Here is a 24,219-nt window from a genome sequence, read left to right as displayed (position 1 = left end):
TGGACTCCTGCAGTCATTTTTTTCCCCCATTTTTCCTGCATCTTTCATTGGAATTTCATTTGATTGTCTTTGTCTTTCCTGAGAGAAACAAATCTTATACGAACAGCAGCAACCTGTCTTGTTTTTGAATCTGTATAATAATAATAATGTCTTTCTTTAATAAACTGAGCAGATTAGGATACATTTCTGTAAGATAATGTAATTATAGTAAGAATCCCCAGTTCTTTACTGGATTTTTTGAGAAATGACCAGAGCAGTTTAATGTATTTTCAGGTAGCACTGACTTCTAAAATGTAGGCTAGACATCTTTGCACTAAAAAAGATAATTTTGAAGATTTTGTATCTATATAGATCATTTGAAGCTCATTGAAAATTCTGCAAAACACAACCTATAATATGTGTCTATATATATATATGAAAAAATTTTAAGTAGGTCTCTGTACCTTGCATACAATGACCCTATAGAAAAGTCTTGTTCTTCAGCTGCTCGTATATGAATTTATTGTTCATATTCTCTAACATATGCCACTTATGCCCATGCCAATTATATGCATTTGGTAATCATGATTTATTCCCTAAGACCTATTTGGAAGTCTGGCATTTTGTGCAGTCACTTGTTACTGCAATGTGAATATGACCTTGGCATTTGATTTGAAAACATTTTTGAAGAATACTTGAGTATTCCAAAGATTAAACAATCAGTTATCATTAAGGTATATTTAAAGTGATCACATATCACTGTTGTTTGGTATGTTTACTTTTCCTTCTTTGCTTAAAATTGGCACTGGGTAAAACAGAAACATTATTCTGAAATTTGTGTTTCCAAACAAACCCACCCAGCTTGTAACTCAACAACAATAAATAAACCAGTTGGTATTTGCTTGATTTCATGTTCATTTGGAGTTGTCACTGTTAAGTTTTGAGTTGTGATAACTGTTTTAACTACTTCTACGTACGTTCATTAACTTAGTCTTCAGCAAAGGATTGATTGAAATTCTTGTTTACTTTTTAAATTTTATATCCTGGCAGATCCATTATTATTAATAAGTATTTTTCATATTGTGGAGCATGTTAAGATACCAGTGCTTTTATCGTATAGCCAATTCAGACTATATCTTAGTTTTTCTGTGACACTTAGAAGTAATGAAAAAGATTAGGAACAATATTTAGTATTTTAGGTGATTTTTATCAAAATGTTTGCAGTTTGCAGTACCACAGTAGAATCTGCAAATAAATAGAGTATTTGGTTGTACCTGGATGCAACATGTAGTCTACTCTTGAATAATTTTCCCAGTCAGAATCATATGATGACTATCATGGGCTGTGAGTTTTTTCCTTTTTGTATCTCTTATATTACAGTATTAATGAATCTCTGTCTCTTATGCCAGAAATATATGAGATTGAAAATTAGAATCCCAGAAAGTCTGTAGTATAACTCAGAGAGGACTAATGGTTCAAACATCTGTCTTAAAAGTCTTTTTTGGCAATCTCATTGGTAATCAAATTCTGACAGTAAGGGGAGAAAAAGCAATTTTAGATTGGCTAGCATTCCACTCCACTCATATGTCAAGTTGCATCGGTAAAGATTAATTTTGTCTTTAGATTTATCTGAAAATGAAATTTGTGTATCTGTCAGTTCCCAAACTGTGGTGCAGGGTCTGGTGATGGCTCTGCTCTCCTTTGAGGCCACTACCGCCTTTGATTTTTTTTTTTTTTTTTTCTGTATCTCTTCAAGAGGTAACATTCTTGTTGTATAAAAGTCATTATATTGGTATGTTTAATTTGAAAAGTTGCTTAGTCTTGATGGAGACCAAGTAGAAATGTAAGTTAGAATATAAATTAATTCACCAAAACCAAGGTTGCAAACTGGCAACACAGTCTGCTGATACGATGTTTATCACACTGTCTTAAAAATATTTGAATTAGTTGCAAAAAATTAGTTGAATTCGGGTTTAAAATTATGTAAATTTCACATTTAAAAAATCTAAATTTTTCTATTTCTCTTGGGGAAAATGGGAACATAAAACACTACTCAACTACCATTCTCCTGTAGCAGTCATCTGTTGGAATTTAGGAACTGCTGCCTTTTAAAAAAACTGTCCACATTGATCAGTTCCACCAATCAGTAAACACCTAGCCTATTTCATTAATATTAACAGCCTGTGTCTTGTAGACATTTGAATTTGCAACCCCTGCTCTAAAAGTACATAGTCATTTTAGTGTACACAAACACTGACTAAATAGGCTTATTAACATGTTTTCTTAGCCATAACTTAATCACCTCTTTAGTTGAAAGGTATATATTGCATTGTGGCAAATACTTACATAATTTGGAAAAGAAATTACCTCGTATGTATTCAAAAATTCTTCATTTCTATTTTATTTATGCTTTTTTAATTAGGTGGGTTTGGAGGATTTGGGACAACGTCTACCACAGCGAGTTCTGCATTCAGCTTTTCTACTCCAGCTAACACAGGCACTACTGGTAAGAAGATATCTTATATCATTTGTAGAAGAAAATGAGCTACAGATCAGATATCTTTTTTAACTTAAAATTGCTAATTTTTCATTCAAAGGATTCTTTGGTAGTACTCAGAACAAAGGTTTTGGATTTGGGACTGGTTTTGGCACGACAACTGGAACTAGTACTGGCTTAGGTACTGGTCTGGGGACCGGACTTGGATTTGGAGGATTTAATACGCAGCAGCAGCAACAGCAGCAACAGACTAGTAAGTACAAGAGGTTTTCATTTTCAGATATGAAACCATAACAACGTAGATAATATTATTTAGTCACTGTTCAAAACATTTGAGTAGATACCTTTTTGGGGGGAGGAGTTATAAATATCATATTCCATAGGATTCCAAAAGCTACTTCTCATGTTCAAATATAATGATAGCAACTGGGGAGAAGACAGATTGGCATGATTATAAGACCTCTGTGTTTAGTGTCATTCTATTAAAGTTTTTGTTGTTCGTAAACATGACACAGGTATGTAAAGCTGTACAGAAATACAGCTTCACGGATTGTTTATAAGATGAATGCCCTTTGTAACCACTGCCCATGTCAGGAGGTGGACCCTAACCAGCCACTTCAGAAACCCTCCACATTCTCCTAGTCGTTTCCCCATCAGAGGAAATAGTTTTGCTTTTTATGTTGATCACTTCCTTACTTTTCTTTATGGTTTTGTTACTCAAGTGTGTGAACAGTATTGTTCACTTTGATTTGTCTTAAATCTCTGTAAGTCCCCCTTTTTAGTTTTCTTTTTTATTTTTCAATTTGTTGATGAAATCAGATCATTTGTCCTATAGAAGTTGACAGTCAGGACTTTATGATTGCATTCCTTTTGTATAGTTAACATACCTTTGTCCTCTGTATTTCTTGTAAATTGGGTTGGATGTAAGGGGTTATTTATATTGATCATTAAGTTTTTTGTTTGCAAGCCTACTTTATAAATAGTGTTATATTTTTTTTATCAAGAGGCATATAATGTCTGATTGTCTCTATTTTTTGTGATGTTACCAGTGGCCATTGGTGATGATTACCAAGATCCATTAATTCATTAGGGGTTGCCAAATGGCATTCCAACTGTGTGCTTCCTTTTCCCTTTATTTGTTGAAATACTTCTGTAAAGAGAAACTTCTCCTCATCTACTATTTGAATAAGTATTTCCCTTTATTCCTAACTTTCAAAATAAAGATTTGGTTCCCTATTCTTCTCCAAAGGTAACCTTTTTTTTAAATATCAGGAACTGAAGTATTTAAATTATTTGATATTTTTCAGTCCATTGCTATTTTCCATATTGATATTTAAATTGTTCCATCTTTAGCCAGTGTAAGCCTCTTCAGGTTGGTTCCCAAGTCATGTTGGTACATGTGTAGAATTAGTCTTTGATAACTTCCTTACTAGCTGGTGTGGCAGTATGTTCCAGGGTTATCTTGTATGTATGTATGTATGCTTATATGCTTAGTCACTCAGTTGTGTCCGACTCTTTGTGACCCCATGGACTGTGGCCCACCAGGCTCCTCTGTCCATGAAATTCTCCAAGCAAGGATACTGGAGTGGGTAGCCATTCCTTTCTCCGGGAAATCTTCCTGACCCAGGGATTGAACGTGGGTCTCCTGCATTGTAGGCAGATTCTTTACAACTGAGCCACCAGGGAAGCCCTTTATCTTGTATGGATTAGTATATTTAATTATCACAAGAACTCTATGAAATAGAACTCTTATTACCTCCATTTTATAGATGGAGAGAGATAACTGAGAGAATTGTGCCTTGTCCATACGTCTTCTGAGATGTTGTACCGGAAAACAGATACAGGTTCCTTGACTTCGTCTGTAATGCTCCGTTTGCTTTTCTGCAGTTCGCTACCTCCTAAAATCACTTCTGTTTCATTTTTCTTAGGTGACTTGATTGATTGGCTAGAATTCACTCTATTCAGTCATTGAAGCTTAGTAACTTATTAAATATGAATTTCAAGAATTATTAACCAATAAAATGAAGAAAATAGAATTTTTCATTCTTGTGTTACAATAAAGTAATATATCTTTCTTACTCTCCTCCTGCAACAATAGGAAGTTAGGTGGAAATCCAAATAGTTAAGAAGAAGAAAGGAAAAATGAAGTTTTTTCTTTGTTTCTTGGCATGAAGTCTCTTCAACTATGTTATTATAGTTACACTTATTTGTCTTTGGAAAAACAGGAGTTTGAATCTGGTGCTATTCATTTTCAGAATGGAAAGGGCTCATTCTCCTCTAAGTGTGTGTTGTTAGGTCAAGACTCTGGGTATATAGGGTATATATACTGGGTTTATAAGGTTACTCATAGTCTATAAGGAGATAGAGTAACAAACTTTCAATTAGATTGTCTAATAAACATTCAGTTATAAAAAATATGTGTGTGAAAGCACTAAAATACACCATACAAAGTGCTTTGGAATGTAGAGGAAAAGGCGACTCTTAAGGGACTTAGATGGCTGGATCAAGTCAGAAAAGGGTATTCTAGGCAGAGGGACTAACATTGACAAAGGCATGAATGCCTGGCACAGTGTGGTGAATTTGGGACCTGCTGTTGTAAGGAGTTTGAGTTTACTCTGTAAAGATTGTGAAACTTTGCATCATTTTTTAAAAACTCGTGTTTGTACAAGGTGCTTGCTGTCTGATTACACTGCCTCTGATATGCCTAATCTCGGTTATCTGCTGAGTTCCTGGACAGTACTTATTCATTGAACACTTTGGCAGCTGGCTCTGAGTTTTGCTGAGTGGCTCAGTCAGTAAAGCATCTGCTTGCAGTGCAGGAGACCTGGGTTCAATTCCTGGATCAGGAAGTTCCCCTGAAGAAAGAAATGGCAACCCACTCAGTATTCTTGCCTGGAGAATCCCATGGACAGGGGAACCGGGCAGGCTATAATTTATGGGATCGCAAGAGGTGGACACCACTTAGCGCTATCTTCTTCTTCTGAGTTTTGCTTTTCGACTTGTGCTGTCAGTCTGAGTTATTTTAGCATTCACGTACGTATGTACTCAGACAGTCATACCAGCATTTTAGCCCGAAGACCTCCATTTCACTTTAGCCACAATTCTTACCTTGGACTTTGGCAACATCTGAAACTGTTCTAATTCCATAATTCACTAATGTAAACATCCCACAACATTTGCTCTTTAAGCCTACCTTGTCAGGTACTTTCAACATAGCTGTTTTTAGACCTTGTTTTGATGTTTAGACCACTGACACTTTCTACACTTAATCACCTCCTTCACTGTTCTTTCTTACTAGCTTAAGAGTCCTTGTCCTTCCATTTCAGTCACTCTTACCAAGATGCTGAACTTTCTTATCCTTGTATCACGTTTCCCTGAAAGAACAAGATGAAGCCTGTGTAAGCCCGGTATCTATTTAGATACTGCTTGAAAAAATCATACAGTACAGGAGATTGAATAGTACCTCCAAATTGTTAATCACCAACCCAAGTTGGGCCCTCAACATTGCTTGGTAATCCTGTGAGGTTTCTATTTTCAGATTATTCTCTTGCTTTCTATAAGTTATTTTCAACCTTTATTCTCTTCAAATCTCAAATTCTCTGTTCTCACTTTTAGCAGATGGCCTCGACCTCTACTTCAGAGAGAAAACAGAAGCTCTCATTGTAATAGCTGCCCATTGCCAAATCTAGTTTATCTCCCTCTGTATCCATTCTTTTCTCTTTGCACCTGTGCTTTGGATCTCATATCCTCCCACCTTCTGCGGCCCCTTGTGCTGTGGATTATTTTTCCCAGCAACCCCTTGCCCCATTCCACCTCTTACTCCCCACCAAAAAAAAGTCTTCAGCTTCTCTATCCAAGGATTATTCTCATCCACATTTAAACAGTCTGAAATTTCTTTTTTTTCTTTTAACAGTGAAAACAAAACAACTTTTATTTCACATCTCACTTCAGCTATTGCTGCCTATCACTCTCTTCTCCCCTTCATAATCTACTTGGAACAGATGTAAAAGAATGGGATCCCCCGCTGCTATCTTCTGTTACCTCTTAGACTACACTGTTTGGTTTCTAAATTCTTTCTTTACCCATTCAAGTGTGTGTGTTAGTTGATCAGTTGTGTCTGACTCTTTGCAACCTCCTGGACTGTAACCCACCAGGTTCCTCTGTCCACGGAATTCTTCAGGCAATAATACTGGAGTGGCTATTATATCCCCTTCTCCAGGGGATCTTCCTGACCCAGCGATCGAACCCTGGTCTCCCACATTGCAGGCAGATTCTTTGCCATCTGAGCTGTCAGGGAAGCCCAATCAAGTAATTAAGGTCATTAATCTCTCAAATCCACTGAACATCCACTGTTCTTAAATTGTGAAAAAGTCTAACATACACTTATTTTACTGCTTTACTGTACTTTTCTCTTTAAAACCATGGAGTCATTCCAACTCACAACTCCTTGGTATCATCTAATACCCAGGTCTTAATCAGATTTCCCCTTATGTCTCAGTAAAGTTTTCTTCAGTTGGCTTGTTGAAATCATGATCCAAAGTCACACATTTACTTTCTTGTTATGTCTGTTAGTATAGAGAATTCTTTTTAGTATAGATAGTTTCTTACTTAAGGTTTCTTTTTTTTTTTTTAACCTGGCTCATGAATTGTTGAAGAAATTGAACCATTTGTGCTGTGAAATATCCCCTATTCTACATTTCTTTGTTTCCTTGTAGAATCATTTAACTTTATGCCCCATATTTCTGGTGAATGAAGTTAGCTTTTAGGTAATAAAGAATTAAGTTTGACTTTTTAGCATGAATACTCTGCAGGTGGTGCTGTGTGCTTCCCGTTAAGAGGCTGTCTCCTTTAGAGATGCTAAGATTGACCAGTTGGTTCAGGTGGTGAGAGCTGATCTATAAAGTTCCCCATCATTCTTAACGTAATGCGCTCATTAATTGATGGTCATCGCCTCAATCGTTTACTTTATTAGGAGTTGCAGAATGGTGACTTTAATTCTGCCCTGTCTTCCACACTGAAATTCTTCTGTAAAAGGAGTTTTTCTTTATCCCTTTTCCCCACAAGACTGCTTGGTCACCCTGAAATAGAATTTGTATAGGAAAGGCATAATAAATTCTTTCTTTTTAATTGATAGTATTTGTAAGAAGTTTTTGGTTCTTGATTATTTCCAGTGGTATCCAAGGAGTTGAGAGTTTTCTAAATTTTTTACTTTTACTTTTAAAAATTATCATTTTGAATGCATGAGATTAATAAATTGGATATGTTTGAGTTGGTTACATTCATTATTCTTTTTGATGCTGAGATTGTCACATTTTTGGCCTGTGTGAGCCCTCAGCTTCAGTTATAGTCTGATCTTTTTTTTCTCCTACCCTCTTGTTTAGTAGTCCATATTCCTTTTGCCAGCTCATCTTCCCCTCTTCTTTGACACATAGATTTGCATATGCTGTTATTCTTTGCTGCTACCCCTGGCCTGGCTGACTACTTCTTTTAGACCTTAGCTGAAGTTCTAATGGAGTAGCCTTCTCTTGACCCTCCTGCCCCAGGCTTGATTAGCTCCCTCATTTAGGACTCTCAGGGCCTCTACTTCTTTTTTTTTTTTTTTTAACACACTGTTCTGTGCTATGCTTAGTTGCTCGGTCATGTCCGACTCCTTGTGACCCCATGGACTGTAGCCCGCCAGGCTCCCCCGTCCATGGGGATTCTCCAGGCCAGAACACTGGAGTGGGCCGCCATGCCCTCCTCCAGGGGATCTTCCCAACCCAGGGATTGAACCCAGGTCTCCTGCACCATTCTATCTTTTCAGGGCAGGGCCCTCATGCTATTGAAAATCTTCAGCTTTCATGGAATACATATCCTCCTTGAAAAACTATTCTCCCTTAGATTTCCTGACAATATAGTCTCCTGGTCTTATATATCATACATATATGTTAATACATACTTTCATTTATTCTTGCACCATGTATTCATTCAACAAGTATTTACTGAATACTTCCTAAGTGTCAGACAGAGAGGCAAAAACTAAGGATATGGTGGTAAACAAGACTGGTTCTTTAAACAAACTGAACATATCAAACAAATACTCACGAGGCACTTATCACAACCGTGAGTATTTGTTTGATATGTTCAGTTTGTTTAAAGAACCAGTCTTGTTTACCACCATATCCTTAGTTTTTGCCTCTCTGTCTGACACTTAGGAAGTATTCAGTAAATACTTGTTGAATGAATACATGGTGCAAGAATAAATGAAAGTATGTATTAACATATATGTATGATATATAAGACCAGGAGACTATATTGTCAGGAAATCTAAGGGAGAATAGTTTTTCAAGGAGGATATGTATTCCATGAAAGCTGAAGATTTTCAATAGCATGAGGGCCCTGCCCTGAAAAGATAGAATGGTGTGAGAAGTCTAATATGGTAAGGCTTTCAAAGAATCTATTAGATTTTGTTATTTGTGTTTCTCAAATGCCTACTCGCTAGTGCACTCTGAGTAGACTAGTGTGGTTGGAATCCAATGTAAAGTGTAGATTAGTACAGATGATAGTTTGCTAATCTTACTTAAAAACTGAGGATGATAAAGCCTAGGGATTTTTTGTTAGAGGCTACAGAGAGCTTATAATAAATCAGTATTCAAGTCTTCTGGCTTCTCGTCCACTTCTTTTCCATTTTCATAAATGCCCATTTGGGAATTAATAATACTCGTGTGGAGGGTAACAGCAGCCTCTCTTTAGCCCTGTAGAAGGCCCACTGGCCTTGTGGTACTTAGAATCTTTAGAGCTGAAGGAAAACTTAAATGTCATCCAATGTAGTGGTCCTAAAACTTGGGTCATTTTGGTATTCATGATTTTTCTTTTATCTACATACTATTTGTATTCTTGTTAAATAATTTTCTTTAAATCAATTTACTTTTAAACATTAAATGTGTTTATTTTGAAAGAAAAGTTAATACTACTGCTACAAATGGAAAACCAGTATCACTTGCTATAAAGAAACAATAATTGAACTTAAGTCCACAGAAAATATAATAGTGTGAATTCTAGCTTGATACCTTTGCTTAAGCTCTTGAATCTTAGATTTGTTCACCCCTTTGTTACAAAGTGAGATAAGCAGATGACATGAGATGACAATTATATATATAATTAATTAAAAGAAGTTTTTGTTATATGATTTACTTCATTTAGTGATTCCACTATTGCTTGACATCTATAGTTTCATGTACCAAGGTTATTTCCTTATCTAGCACTCTGGAAATACTGATCTAACAACTCAGCCCTTCTTTAAATTGTAACACGGGGTAAGTGACTTGTCTAAAGTTACACAGCCAGCTAAAGCTTTAGCTTAGGATTTGTCCATTTGTTGATTTTTTTTCACTATATATTTCTTTGCACTAAGAAAATGAAATTGTTTATTAAGCTGATATTACATGACATTGATATAATTATTCTTTTTGCTTATTTTGTGTCCTCCAATTTGTATATATTATATAAATATAACAGTAGTAAATGTTGTTTTAAAAAATAATTCTGCAACTTCACAGACTTTAACCTTTTTTTGGTGTGGGTCTAGTATTAATTCATGAATCTAATTTGTGTCTAATGGAACTGGTTGCATTAAGATGATATTAGACATGCCACTTTGACATTATAAAGATTGTCCTAGCATATTAGTTTTCTGTTATTGCCATAGCTAAATGTCACAAGCTTTATAACTTAAAACATACTACCTTACAGTTCTGGAGATCAGAAAACCAGAAAAAAGTTTCACTGAGCTAAAATCAAGGCACTGAGAAGACTGCATTACTTCTGGAGGCTCTGGGAGAGAATCCATTCCCTTGCCTTGTCCAGCTTCTGGAGTCCACATTTCTTGGCTTATAGCTCCTTTCCCCATCTTCAAAGCTAGCAGCATAGCATCTGCAAATCTCACTTTGACTCTGACCTTCCTCTTCCCTTTTAAGGATGCTTATATTATGTTGAACTCACTCTGATAATCCAGGATGGTCTCAGCTTAATTAATTGAATCATGTCTGCAAAGTCCCTTTCTCTGTGCAAGGTAACATATTTACAGGTTCTGGGGATTAAGATGTGGATCTTTTGGGGTGAGGTGGTGGGGTTTATTCTGCTAACTGTATCTAGCATCTGAATTGATTGATTAAAAAAAAAAAAACTAACTAATTGGGGGGTAAATTTTTAGCATTAGGTGGTCTCTTCAGTCAGCCTACACAAGCTCCTGCCCAGTCCAACCAGCTGATAAATACTGCAAGTGCCCTTTCTGCTCCAACACTACTGGGAGATGAGAGAGATGCTATTTTGGCAAAATGGAATCAACTACAAGCCTTCTGGGGAACAGGAAAAGGATATTTCAACAATAACATTCCACCCGTGGAATTCACACTAGAAAATCCCTTTTGCCGGTTTAAGGTATTGATACTGCTTTTGATCATCACTTGAAGAGTGTATGAGAGAATGTGATATTTGGGTTAAAATAATACTAAGGAAACAATTGCTTGGTGTTTTTTTTTTAGTACTTGTTGAACATGGTACAGTAACACCACTTTGGTTTTAAAAGTACAGAAATACGAAATTGAGATAAAATTGAGTAATTTCTTATGTATGTGTGATTGAGATGGCTAGGATATGACTGAAGAAAAGTGTGACTAGAGTGTCGTTTTTAACAGGAAAAAAATGTTAAATGGTCTACTTGGCACCTGTAAAGGGGAGACCCAAAACTAGAATTTAGCTGGATGTGAAAGCCATTACAACAATATGGTCCATTTTCTTTGTTCTGATTCCATGCCTACCAAACAACTTTCTTGTTTGAATTTAACTTCTTAGACATTCTGCTCGTCAGTCAGTGAGAGTACTTAGGTCAGCTTGGTGATGTATTTTTCATAAAAAATTAGCGTATTACAGTTCAGTTTACATGGCAATCCAAGGAAAGTTTAATTTCGCTCCCTAGGTTAATGTTGTTCCTGGGAAACAGGATTACATTTTTAAATTTTTTACATTTTTAAATACATTTTTAAATTTTTAAATTTAAAATATTACATTTTAAATAATTACAAAGAAAGTTTCTCTTTGTAATTATGTGATCTTAGAGCACAGATTGGTGGAAAGAATCATTACATATTCCCATATTCTTCAAGTTTTGTTGGCCTATGTCAGCCTCTTAAACCTAATCATTGTGTATATAAGTCGGTGTTTGGAATTGCAAGGCTGAAAATTAGACCTTTGAACATGGCTAAACAACAAAAAGGGACCAACCTATCTTGTTAGAGAATATCTCTATCTCATCTCTCTGCAAAAAGAAAGTATGTCTTTTGAGTGTATATAGTTGAAAATTTAATATTAAGAGATATGTAGTAGACATAGGTTGAATATAACAATTTAATTTTTTTATAATTGCTATATTAATATACATATGGTAAAATGCATAGTGAAGTAGTCTAAAGTGAGTTTAGATTCTTTTTTAAAAATTGCATTATAAATGATGACAAAAGAGAAAAAAGACTTATGTCTAAAAGAATAATTCTAAAAAAGTATAGTTTGTCATATTTAATAAATTATGTAAACAGCTAACATGTTCTATATTACATGAAACCATAAAATAATGTAGACATTCTTTGTAGCATTTATAAGTTGATGGTATTATTATGGTACTTTAAAAGTATTTAGTAAATCATTTCTTTATATGTCTTTAAACTTTGCTTAAATTCCATGAGTCAGATAGATAGTAAAAAGTAAGTTACATTTGATCCATGACTTTGGCAGTCGTATTTATGGCATGCAGAGTTGTTTCCACAGTGTTCAGAAACACCCAACAATGGGTATCAGTTTTCAGAGGAGAAAGCTATTTAGTTACTCTGTAGGAGAGAAAATTTTAATTTCACTCTCTATGTTATTCTTGGGTAAGAAAGTTTCTCTTTGTAATCTTGTGACCTCCTAGGGCACAGAGTGGCGGAACGAATCATTACATAGTTCCTTCGTTACCAGACATTAAGCTGTTTTTCCCATTTTAGCAGATAGTAAGCTGTTAATATTAAACACTTGATTTGAGATCTGTACATGTTTTTGATATTGTTTTGTCATTCCACAGGCTGTAGGTTATAGTTGCATGCCCAATAATAAAGATGAAGATGGGCTAGTGGTTTTAGTTTTCAACAAAAAAGAAACAGATATTCGAAGCCAGCAACAGCAATTGGTAGAATCATTGCATAAAGTTTTGGGAGGAAACCAGACCCTTACTGTAAACGTAGAGGGTATTAAAACATTGCCAGATGATCAGTAAGTATACATTAAATGTTCTATTTGTTTCTGTGTACCTTGGCTCAAAAAGAGTGATCAACACAACAAAAACAGTGTTTTTGTTGTTAAAGCACACATTAAATCTCAAAGCAGAATGTTATTTCTTAGCTAGTGATTCTTCAGTATTTATAGAAACATTTATTTAAAAGTCTTTTTCTTAATCTTGGGTTTCTTAACTTATTAGATGCTAATAATTTCTTTGATTTTTCCTTTAGAAACAGGAGGAAACATAATCGTGGCTGTGTGCAAATTAGGGGCCACAAAGATGTTACTGCAGTGTTTTAACTGATGACTGTTCATGTTCATTCATGGATAAATACTAACTTCCCTTGTCCTGTGTATAATTGTCATACTTAGTGGCAAGACATTTGCTTTAGAATATTTTGGGTTAGAAGAATTATTAGTGAGATATAGGAACTGAAATCAGATTTTACTTTTTGTTCTATAAACTGCAATGAAGCAACCATTAAGTTTCAACAGAATCTCCAAAGTATTTCTTGATTCTGGTGGGGAAAAAAAATTAAAATAGGACTTGCAGCTAAACATACCTTTACAGATAACATCTTATTTGTCTGTCTCATTTCTGAATTCAGCTAGCTCCCTTCTAAAGTCACATACTGCGTTAATATTTGTGGCTGTGAGTTATATGCTCCGTATTTTATAACTTGGTTATCTTTCCCCCAGGACAGAAGTTGTCATTTATGTTGTTGAACGTTCTCCAAATGGTACTTCGAGAAGAGTTCCAGCTACAACATTGTATGCCCATTTTGAACAAACCAATATTAAAACACAATTGCAGCAACTTGGTGTAACCCTTTCTATGACTAGAACAGAGCTTTCTCCTGCACAGATCAAACAGCTTTTACAGAATCCTCCTGCTGGTATGTCTCCAGAGTCATGGGGTTGAGGAAATGAAAAGTTTGGAAATACATGCTTCCTCTATTTGGGGAGCTGTTGCTTGGTTATTAATGTTAATGAAACCAGTGTCAGCCTATCACGTCTGCTTATTTGGGACGTAGGTTTGAATGTTCTTATTGTACTTATTCATTTATTTAATTTTTTGTATTATATAGCTAATTATGTTTGTTAGAAATTTTGTTGGGCAGTGATGAACTAAAGGAAAATAGCCCATAATCCATCTACCCAAAGATAATTCAGTCTTAATATTTTATTTTTGTTTAGCTTATGTCTTATTTTAACTGAGTATTCAGGTAAAACCTGAATGTGTTCTCACTGTAAAAGATTCCAGATGGCATATCTCAACTGACTGAGTGACAGATCTTTACCTCTTCCTCAGAAGTAACTACTATTAATAACTTATTGAACTTTATCAATCCTTTATCTGTGATTTTAATGTAAGCATTTCTGTCTATATTTATATATAAAGTCCTTGAAAAAGGAATTCTGAACTACACATTTACTACAACCTGCCTTTCTGCTTATAGTATTCCTTAATGCTTTCCATGTCAGTACATAAAGATAAATCTTACTCTTTTTAAAAAACTGCGTGGAATACTGTGGATGTACCTTACTGGATTTAACCTCTAGGCTATTTCTACCTTTGCACTATTATAAACTATGTAACGGTTAACCTCCTTGTAAACTTGTCTTAAAATGCACAGCAATGTATTTTTTTTAAGAATAGATTCCTGGTAGTGAAATTTTCAAGTCCAGATTATGTATACAGTCAGCCCTCTGTATCCGGGGCTCCACATCTGCACCTTCAACTAACCACAGGTCCAAAACAGGAAATAAATTTTAGGAAGTTCCAAAAAAACAAAACTTGAATTGCTGTACCTTGGCAGCTATTTTCATAGCATTTCATTGTATTAGGTATTATAAGTAACGCACAAGTGATTTAAAGTGTATGGTAGGATGGGTGTAGGTTATATGCAAATATTATTAATACTATACCCTTTCTTACAAGGGACTTGAGCATCTGCAGGGAGTGGGGTGGGTCCTGAACCCCACCCTCTGCAGATATCAGAGGGTCGGCAGTACTTTATGTATTGTTCTTAGGTACTGCCAAATTGCCCTCCAGAGCAAGTTCAGCCATTTACATTCATAATAGGAATGTGTTACTTTTCCTCACATTTTTTATTTTTCTAATGTTTTCTCATTCTGCTCTATTTTTGCCAACAATGGAGATAATCAGTCTCTTTAATTTTTCCACTCTTTTGGCAAAAAGTTAATACTTACTTTCATTTGCATTTCCCTATTACTAAAGTTGACCAGCTTTTTGTATATTAGCCACATTTATAATATTTGTGAATTACCTAATCATGTTCTTTGCCCATTTTCTATTTAATTTTTTGTCTTTGTGATTTAGAGGAGCTCTTCCTATATTCTGGAGATTAATCTATTATCCTATTATAGATACTTGCTTTTGAGGTACTTTTTTTTTTTTTAAGCTGTATCCTACAAAACAATTTTTTGTTCTTGTTATGGTCATATTTGACAATCATTTTTCATTATAGATTTTAGGTTTTGTGTCTCACTTTAGGAGGGCCTTTCCCATACAAATATTATAAAAATGGGAAATAGTTCCTTTTAGAAAAAATATTTCTTTTTTATGGTAGGTGTTGATCCTATTATCTGGGAACAAGCCAAGGTGGATAACCCTGATTCTGAAAAGTAAGTGTATCTTCATCTTGTTTTTATATACAGACTAATATTTACTACCAGGGAAGCAGATGCAAGCTGTTAACTATAATTCTTACATTTAAAGTGAGTTTATCTTCCTTTTCATTCTTTTTTAAAGAATGCTGATTATAATCAGGCCGCATCGTGTGGTGAAAAGATTAAAATCTGAGTCATAGTGCCCTAATTATATATGTGCACTTAATACTGCAGATTTTGACCACACTGTATTTCCTCACTCATAAAATCAGATTGGATGAAATCTCTGTGGTGTAACACTTGATTTCATAGTCATAGATCTGCCTTTTAACCCTAGAAATGTAAATTACAGGAATGTTATTATGAAAACCTTACCTTGTATTTTGTAATAATATAGGCTTTGGTCTGAAAATTGACTATTTGTGTTTCTTCAGGTTAATTCCTGTACCAATGGTGGGTTTCAAAGAACTTCTTCGAAGACTGAAGGTTCAAGATCAGATGACTAAGCAGCATCAGACCAGATTAGATGTAAGGATCTAGCTTCGTTCTCTGGGCCTAGGAGTAGTAGTGGGGTTACAGACCTTGGTTCTTACCATGTGTTTTAGTTACTGTTTTGTCTTACGAGAAACAGTATAGTGTATACTACAAATTAACAATTATACTTTTACACAACTTATTTACAGAGCCTCCAAAAATCATGTAAATCTGATTTAACAATGAGTTTAGAATTGTTGACTTTAGCAAATAGACTTATTGATTCTTTGGCTGGAATTGAAAAGATTATTTTATTAAAAACTTTTATTTATGGGGCCTTATAAAAATGAGGGCTACAATTATGATTGTGTTGTCATAGTACATTATAATCATAGGTTAACGAAGCAAATTTTAAATTACTGAATGCTTAAATCTTAACATTTTTAAAGTAGACTTTTGTAATCAAATGCTTAAAGGTTCTAGAGGTCACCTCCAAGTCCTCTTATGTGAAACTCCTAATTAGATATTCATTCAGACTCTATTTGAGTAATGAAGCACTTCTGTTTTATGAAGCAACCCATTTCTTTGTCAGCTCACTGATTGATGCTGGTTCTCTTTCTTACATTGACTCAAAATCTGTCTTACTATAATTTATATCCATTTTCTCAGGCATGCTTTGTAGGTAACCACTATGTTTCTATGACATCCCTATAGATATTTGAACATCATGATCATTTTTTTCTTCTTAGTATTTTCTCTGGCTAAAAATTCCAACATGGTTTTTGAATGTTACATGATACCCAGGCCTTATCTTAGACTCCGTCAGTTCAGTTCAGTTGCTCAGTCGTGTCCAACTCTTCGCAACCCCATGAATTGCAGCACGCCAGGCCTCCCTGTCCATCCCAACTCCTGGAGTTCACCCAAACTCAGGTACATCAGGTCGGTGATAGCATCCAGCCATCTCATCCTCTGTCGTCCCCTTTTCCTCCTGCCCCCAATCCCTCCCAGCATCAGGGTCTTTTCCAATGAGGCCACTCTTCGCATGAGGTGGCCAAAGTATTGGAGTTTCAGCCTCAGCATCAGTCCTTCTAATGAACACCCAGGACTGGTCTCCTTTAGGATGGACTGGTTGGATCTCCTTGCAGTCCAAGGGACTCTCAAGAGTCTTCTCCAACACCACAGTTCAAAAGCATCAATTCTTCGGCGCTCAGCTTTCTTCACAGTCCAACTCTTAGATCCATACATGACCACTGGAAAAACCATAGCCTTGACTAGACGGACATTTGTTGGCAAAGTAATGTCTCTGCTTTTGAATATGCTATCTAGGTTGGTCATAACTTTCCTTCCAAGGAGTAAGCATCTTTTAATTTCATGGCTGCAGTCACCATCTGCAGTGATTTGGGAGCCCAGAAAAATAAAGTCTGACACTGTTTCCACTGTTTGCCCATCTATTTCCCATATAGTGATGGGACCAGATGCCATAATCTTAGTTTTCTGAATGTTGAGTTTAAGCCAACTTTTTCACTCTCCACTTTCACTTTCATCAAGAGGCTTTTTAGTTCCTCTTCACTTTCTGCCATAAGGGTGGTGTCATCTGCATATCTGAGGTTATTGATATTTCTCCCGGCAATCTTGATTCCAGCTTGTGCTTCTTCCAGTCCAGCGTTTCTCATGATGTACTCTGCGTATAAGTTAAATAAGCAGGGTGACAATATACAGCCTTAACGTACTCCTTTTCCTATTTGGAACCAGTCTGTTGTTCCATGTCCAGTTGTAACTGTTGCTTCCTGACCGGCATACAAATTTCTCAAGAGGCAGGTCAGGTGGTCTGGTATTCCCATCTCTTTCAGAATTTTCCACAGTTTATTGTGATCCACACAAAGGCTTTGGCGTAGTCAATAAAGCAGAAATAGATGTTTATCTGGAACTCTCTTGCTTTTTCCATGATCCAGCAGATGTTGGCAATTTGATCTCTGGTTCTCTGCCTTTTCTAAAACCAGCTCGAACATCTGGAAGTTCACGGTTCACGTATTGCTGAAGCCTGGCTTGGAGAATTTTGAGCATTACTTGACTAGTGTGTGAGATGAGAGCAATTGTGCGGTGGTTTGAGCATTCTTTGGCATTGCCTTTCTTTGGGATTGGAATGAAAAGTGACCTTTTCCAGTCCTGTGGCCACTGGTGAGTTTTCCAAATTTGCTGGCATATTGAGTGCAGCACTTTCACAGCATCATCTTTCAGGATTTGAAATAGCTTAACTAGAATTCCATCACCTCCACCAGCTTTGCTCGTAGTGATGCTTTCTAAGGCCCACTTGACTTCACATTCCAGGATATCTGGCTCCAGGTGAATGATCATACCGTCGTGATTATCTGGGCCGTGAAGATCTTTTTTGTACAGTTCTTCTGTGTATTCTTGCCACCTCTTCTTAATATCTTCTGCTTCTGTTAGGCCCATACCATTTCTGTCCTTTATCGAGCCCATCTTTGCATGAAATGTTCCCTTGGTATCTCTGATTTTCTTGAAGAGATCTCTAGTCTTTCCCATTCTGTTGTTTTCCTCTATATCTTTGGATTGATCCCTGAGGAAGGCTTTCTTCTCTCTCCTTGCTATCCTTTGGAACTCTGCATTCAAATGGGAATATCTTTCCTTTTCTCCTTTGCTTTCTGCTTCTCTTCATTTCATAGCTATTTGTAAGGCCTCCTCAGACAGCCATTTTGCTTTTTCGCATTTCTTTTCCATGGAGATGGTCTTGGTCCCTGTCTCCTGTACAGTGTCACGAACCTCCATCCACAGTTCATCAGGCACTCTGTATCAGATCTAGTGCCTTAAATCTATTTCTCACTTCCACTGTATAATCATAAGGGATTTGATTTAGGTCATACCTGAATGGTCTAGTGGTTTTCCCTACTTTCTTCAATTTAAGTCTGAATTTGGCGACAAGGAGTTCATGATCTGAGCCACAGTCAGCTCCCAGTCTTGTTTTTGCTGACTGTATAGAGCTTCTCCATCTTTGGCTGGAGAAGGGAATGGCAAACCACTTTAGTATTCATTGCCTTGAGAACCCCATGAACAGTATGAAAAGGCAAAATGATAGTATACTGAAAGAGGAACTCCAGGTCAGTAGGTGCCCAATATACTACTGGAGATCAGTGGAGAAATAACTCCAGAAAGAATGAATGGATGGAGCCAAAGCAAAAACATATCCAGTTGTGGATGTGACTGGTGATAGAAGCAAGGTCCGATGCTGTAAAGAGCAATATTGCATAGGAACCTGGAATGTTAGGTCCATGAATCAAGGCAAATTGGAAGTGGTCAAACAGGAGATGGCAAGAGTGAACGTTGACATACTAGAAATCAGCGAACTCAAATGGACTGGAATGGGTGAATTTAACTCAGATGACCATTATATCTACTACTGTGGGTAGAAATCCCTTAGAAGAAATGGAGTAGCCATCATGGTCAACAAAAGAGTCCGAAATGCAGTACTTGGATGCAATCTCAAAAACAACAGAATGATCTCGGTTCGTTTCCAAGGCAAACCATTCAGTTATCACGGTGATCCAAGTCTATGCCCCAACCAGTAACTCTGAAGAAGCTGAACAGTTCTATGAAGACCTACAAGACCTATTAGAACTAACAGCCAAAAAAGATGTCCTTTTCATTATAGGGGACTGGAATGCAAAAGTAGGAAGTCAAGAAACACCTGGAGTAACAGGCAAATTTGGCCTTGGAATATGGAATGAAAATAGAGTTGCCAGAACGCACTGGTCATAGCAAACACCCTCTTCCAACAACACAAGAGAAGACTCTACACATGGACATCACCCTATGGTCAACACCAGAAATCAGACTGATTATCTTAGACTAGGTACACTGAATTTATTGGCATCACTTTTAAAATGAGTTGTGCATAGTACTATAAATGGGGTGTGACCAAAGTTCTTGAAAGTAAGGACAAAGAAGCTATTATTTGTGCTTATTTTTGTCAGTTTTACTAGAAGTTTGTCAATTTTATTGATCTTTTCGAAGAGCAAGTTCTTGGTTTTACTTTTTTTCTAGTTTTCTATTTACAGTTTTATAAATTTTGGCTCTTAACCATTTCCTTTATTCTACTTGCTTTGGGTTTATTTTTCTCTTCTTTTTCTAGTCTCTTAAGGTAGCAGCTTAGGGTATTGAGACTTCTAATAAAGGCATTTGATGCTATTAATTTTCTTCTAAGTACTGCTTTACCTGAATCCCCCAAATTTTGATAATGTTGTATTTGTCATCTTTGATTCATTAAAATTTTTTTAAAATTTGTCTGTGTCGGGCCCCAGTTGCGGCACACGGGATCGTTCATCTTCCTTGAGGCGCGTGTGATCTTTAGTTGTGGCATGTGAACTCTTAGTTGCATCACGTGGGACCTAGTTCCCTGACCAGGGATCGAACCCAGGCCCCCTGCATTGGGAGCTCGGAGTCTTAACCATTGGACCACCAGGGAGGTGCCATATTTTTTATTTCCTTTGATGGTTCTATTTGACTATTGTGGTTTAAGTGTTTGGAGATTTTCCTTTTATTCTGTTGTTATCTAGTCTAACTCTGTTATGGTCAGAGAACTTTTGTTATGATTTCAGTTCTTTTAACTTTGTAAAGGTTTTAATCCATAGGCCTATGAAAAGAATGTGTGTTCTGCTGTTCTTGGAGTCTTCTGTTGGTGTCAGTGAGATCCGTTTGATTGCTCAGTTCTTCTAAGTTCTTGTTGATTTTTCTACTGATTGTTTATTTTTTTTAATTAATTTGTTTATTTTTGGTTGTGCCGAGTCTTCACTGCTACATGGCCTTTTCCAGTTGCAGAGAGCGAGGGCTGCTCTAGCTTTGCAGTATGTGGGCTTCTCATTGCAGTGGCTTCGTTTGTGGTGCACAGGCTTAACAGTTGTGGGCACAGTCATGGTCACTCCGTGGAATGTGGGATCTTTTCAGATCAGGGATCAAACCCATGTCTCCTGCATTGGCAAGTGGATTCTTAACCACTGAACCACCAGGGAAGCCCAGAAGTTCTATTTTAAGAGGACAGTTGAAGTCTCTGGCTGTACTTATGGATTTGTCTTTTTCTCCTTTCAGGTTTGCTGTTAGGTACATATGTATCTAGGATTGTTATATTTTCTTGGCATACACCATAATGTTCCTCTTTATGCTTAGCAATTATCTTTGCTTGGAAGTCAGCTTTCTCTGATATCACATAAAGCCACTCTAGCTTTCTTTTGACTAGTGATTTTGTATCTTTTCCATCCTTTTAACTTACCTTTATCATGTTTGAAGTAAGTTTTTTGTAGGTAGCATAAAATTTAGATTTAGGCCTGCAATCTTACTGTTAACTGTTCGCTCTGTTTTTCTTTCCTCTCTTTCCTCTTTTTTGTTTTCTTCTGGGTTATTTGGACATTTTTTAGTATTCTGTTTTTAATTTATTGTCATTTCACCTATCATTTGTTTTAGTAATTGGTTGAGTGTAGATCTTATTGGGGTGTGTGGTGATGATTTTGTCCCCCGGGACAGATTTGGCAGTATCCAGACACTTGTTCGGTTGTTACAGCTGGGCGAGGGTGGTGGTTGTGGTCGTGATGGTGGTGTGTGCTACAGTTATCTAGCAGGTAGAAGCCAGGATTCTGATAAACATCCTACAGTGTACAGAACAGTACCACTGAATTATCTGGCCCAAATTACTAGTGTTAACAGTGAGAAACTCTTCTCTGTATACCATAATGTATCTCCTTGCACCAGAGGTAATAGGTTTTCTTGGAGTTATCAGCATGATGCCTACTTCTAGGTTTTGGGCTGTGTTGAAACCAAACTGAGGGCAAAATTACGGTAAACTCACCGCTAGTTCAGTGGTACTTCAAATTCAGAGTCCTCAGATGGTTGCCCATGCATTCTGTTCATTTTACATCTATCTTCAACAGGAAAGAGAGAGCGGCATGTATCTAGTCATTTGGTCTAGATCAAAATTGTTCATATTGTTTGTCTGTTTTTCTGATGGACTGCATATCTTTTTTGAATTTCAGGAGTTCATCTTTTATTCCAGATTTTAATCCCATCGTCTAACATTTGAAAATCTCTACTCTTCTTATTTCTCTGCTAATTCTGTCTGTAGTGTCCATAGTTGAAGACTTTTATTTTGTTGTTATTTACAATGCTGTGTTAATTTCTCCTGTACAGCAAAGTGATTCAGTTTTTTTAATATATATTTATATATATATTCTTTTTCATATTCTTTTCCATTTTGGTGTATTGCAGGATATTAAATATAGTTCCCTGTGTGATAAGTAGGGTCTTGTTTATGAAAATCTTAATTTTAATGTAATGATAGCCATTGTTTTTTTTGGCCTTGTATCTTATTTTGGGGGAATTTTCTTAAGAAATCATTCCTCATCCAAGGTCTTTAGAGTCTGCAGGTTTTTTTCTATTATTGTAGAGTTTAACCTTTCACAGTTGAGTCTTCTGTCCTCATGGAATTCACTTTATATATACTATATGATATGAACTTTCTCTAAATAGTAGCTTATTTTTTCCAGTGTTATCCACAAAACACAGATACTTTCCTCAATGATTTATCAAAGCATTTACCAAACCAAGTTTCCATATATATGTGATATAGTCTGTTCTTAAATCAGTTTCACATTTTTTTTACTCTTACAGCTTTGCAGTATATTTTAAAGATATGTGGTAGAGTGAATCTCCAGCCTTTGTTCTTTTCACACTTTTAAAGCTCTTTATGGATCTTCATCCTCTATAACAGTTTTAGAATTGAGTTTGTCAGAATGCTAGAATTTTAGTTGGAATTGCATTAAATATGTAATTGAATCTTAGTAATATTAAGTTATTCCATCATGAACATGTTCCTTTTCTCATTGAAGTCTCCTGTGTCTTTTGTTAATAGTTTTAAAATAAATTTTAAAAATCGTAGGCATTTTTTCTTGGTTAATTTCTAGATTGTTTTAGTGTTTGTCAATAAATACTGTGAGTGGTAACATTTCTATTTTTTCTTACTATTGCTGCTATAGAATAATAATTACTCTTGTTGTCTAGAAGCCCTGCAAACTTTTCAGAATTGGGATGGAGAGGGTGCCTGGGTTACATAAAATTTGGTCACCTAATTGTGTCCCTTCAACATGGCCTGGCATTGAAGTTTCCTTAAAAGGTGACACGTGTAGGTAAACATGCTAAAATATGTCTTGTACAATCTTCTTACACTCTTACTTATAACATCTCAGTATAAGCCAGTGTCACAGAATGATTAATTATGATAGGAACAATCATAATGGGGTTAATTTTGATCAGGAATCTTTAATGAACTAGGATTTTAACTAATTCTGTAAGGTTAAGATAAGGTAGAACAGTAGGATTTTAGGCCAAGCAAAGAACAAATTAAATATCTGCAGAGACATAAAAATGTCTCAGTTGTGTAATTAATATCCTTCCTTTCTCCCTCCACTCTGAGCCTATCTCTCCATAGTATTCTGTTAAAATTGCTATTGGACCACATACTATACAGGGCTTCCTTGGTGGCTCAGACGGTAAAGAAGCCACCTGCAATGCAGGAAACTTGGGTTTGGTCCCTGGGTTGGGAAGATGCCCTGGAGGAGGGCATGGCAACCCACTCCAGTATGCTTGCCTGGAGAATCCCCATGGACAGAGGTGCCTGGCGGGCTACAGTCCATAGGGTCGCAAACAGTCGGACACGACTGAGCGACTAAGCATAGTGTATACTATACTTTCTTCAAGTAGTTAGATTTAATTGTCTCTTAAGGCTCCTGCATGTCACTTTATAGATCTTAACTTTTATACTTTCATGGCCTGGTTGTTGGCTCTGTTCCATAGTATTCAAATTCCTTAGTTACTTCGGAAGAATATGTTTTATTATTCTATACACTTTGCCTCATCACTGAAGTTCCTGGAGCTCTAAAGAAATTTTTGAATGGTACGTTTTAACTTCTGGATGTACAAAAGTGGAAGAAATACAAAAGTAGATTTAAAGGAGTTTATATTTTGAGAGATGAATCTCAGGCTCATCTTTTGAGTGTAGTAAACTTAATAGTTGTGATACTTTATTTACCTTAAAAAATTGTTTTAAACAGATAATATCTGAAGATATTGGTGAATTACAGAAGAATCAAACTACAACCATGGCCAAAATTGCACAATACAAGAGGAAACTTATGGACCTTTCCCACAGAACTTTACAGGTAGTGATTTGGATTTTTTTTTTCAACATTTATAAGACTATATACATGATGGAAGTGCTAAATATGGATTTTTGCGATAGAAAAAAAAATACTAAAAGGAAATAATAATAGTCTGAAAGTACCAAACTT

The 24,219-nt window shown here is 36.1% G+C and overlaps 1 protein-coding gene across 1 annotated transcript in view; it reads left to right on the top strand.

Moving 5' to 3' along the window:
- NUP54 (nucleoporin 54) overlaps window positions 1–24,219 on the top strand; it is a 33,032-nt gene that overhangs the window by 1,530 nt on the left and 7,283 nt on the right. The window contains exons 2-9 of the mRNA XM_027544791.1: window positions 2,402–2,485; window positions 2,577–2,729; window positions 10,668–10,894; window positions 12,570–12,757; window positions 13,463–13,659; window positions 15,358–15,412; window positions 15,832–15,925; window positions 23,983–24,090. Coding sequence (XP_027400592.1) covers window positions 2,402–2,485; window positions 2,577–2,729; window positions 10,668–10,894; window positions 12,570–12,757; window positions 13,463–13,659; window positions 15,358–15,412; window positions 15,832–15,925; window positions 23,983–24,090 — 1,106 coding nt within the window. The remainder of the gene's footprint in view (window positions 1–2,401; window positions 2,486–2,576; window positions 2,730–10,667; window positions 10,895–12,569; window positions 12,758–13,462; window positions 13,660–15,357; window positions 15,413–15,831; window positions 15,926–23,982; window positions 24,091–24,219) is intronic.

This window comes from Bos indicus x Bos taurus, chromosome 6 (assembly GCF_003369695.1).
Source record: "Bos indicus x Bos taurus breed Angus x Brahman F1 hybrid chromosome 6, Bos_hybrid_MaternalHap_v2.0, whole genome shotgun sequence".
NCBI classification, from domain to species: domain Eukaryota; kingdom Metazoa; phylum Chordata; class Mammalia; order Artiodactyla; family Bovidae; genus Bos; species Bos indicus x Bos taurus.
Note: the sequence above shows the minus strand (reverse complement) of the source record. Positions and strands in the feature narration are given on the sequence as shown.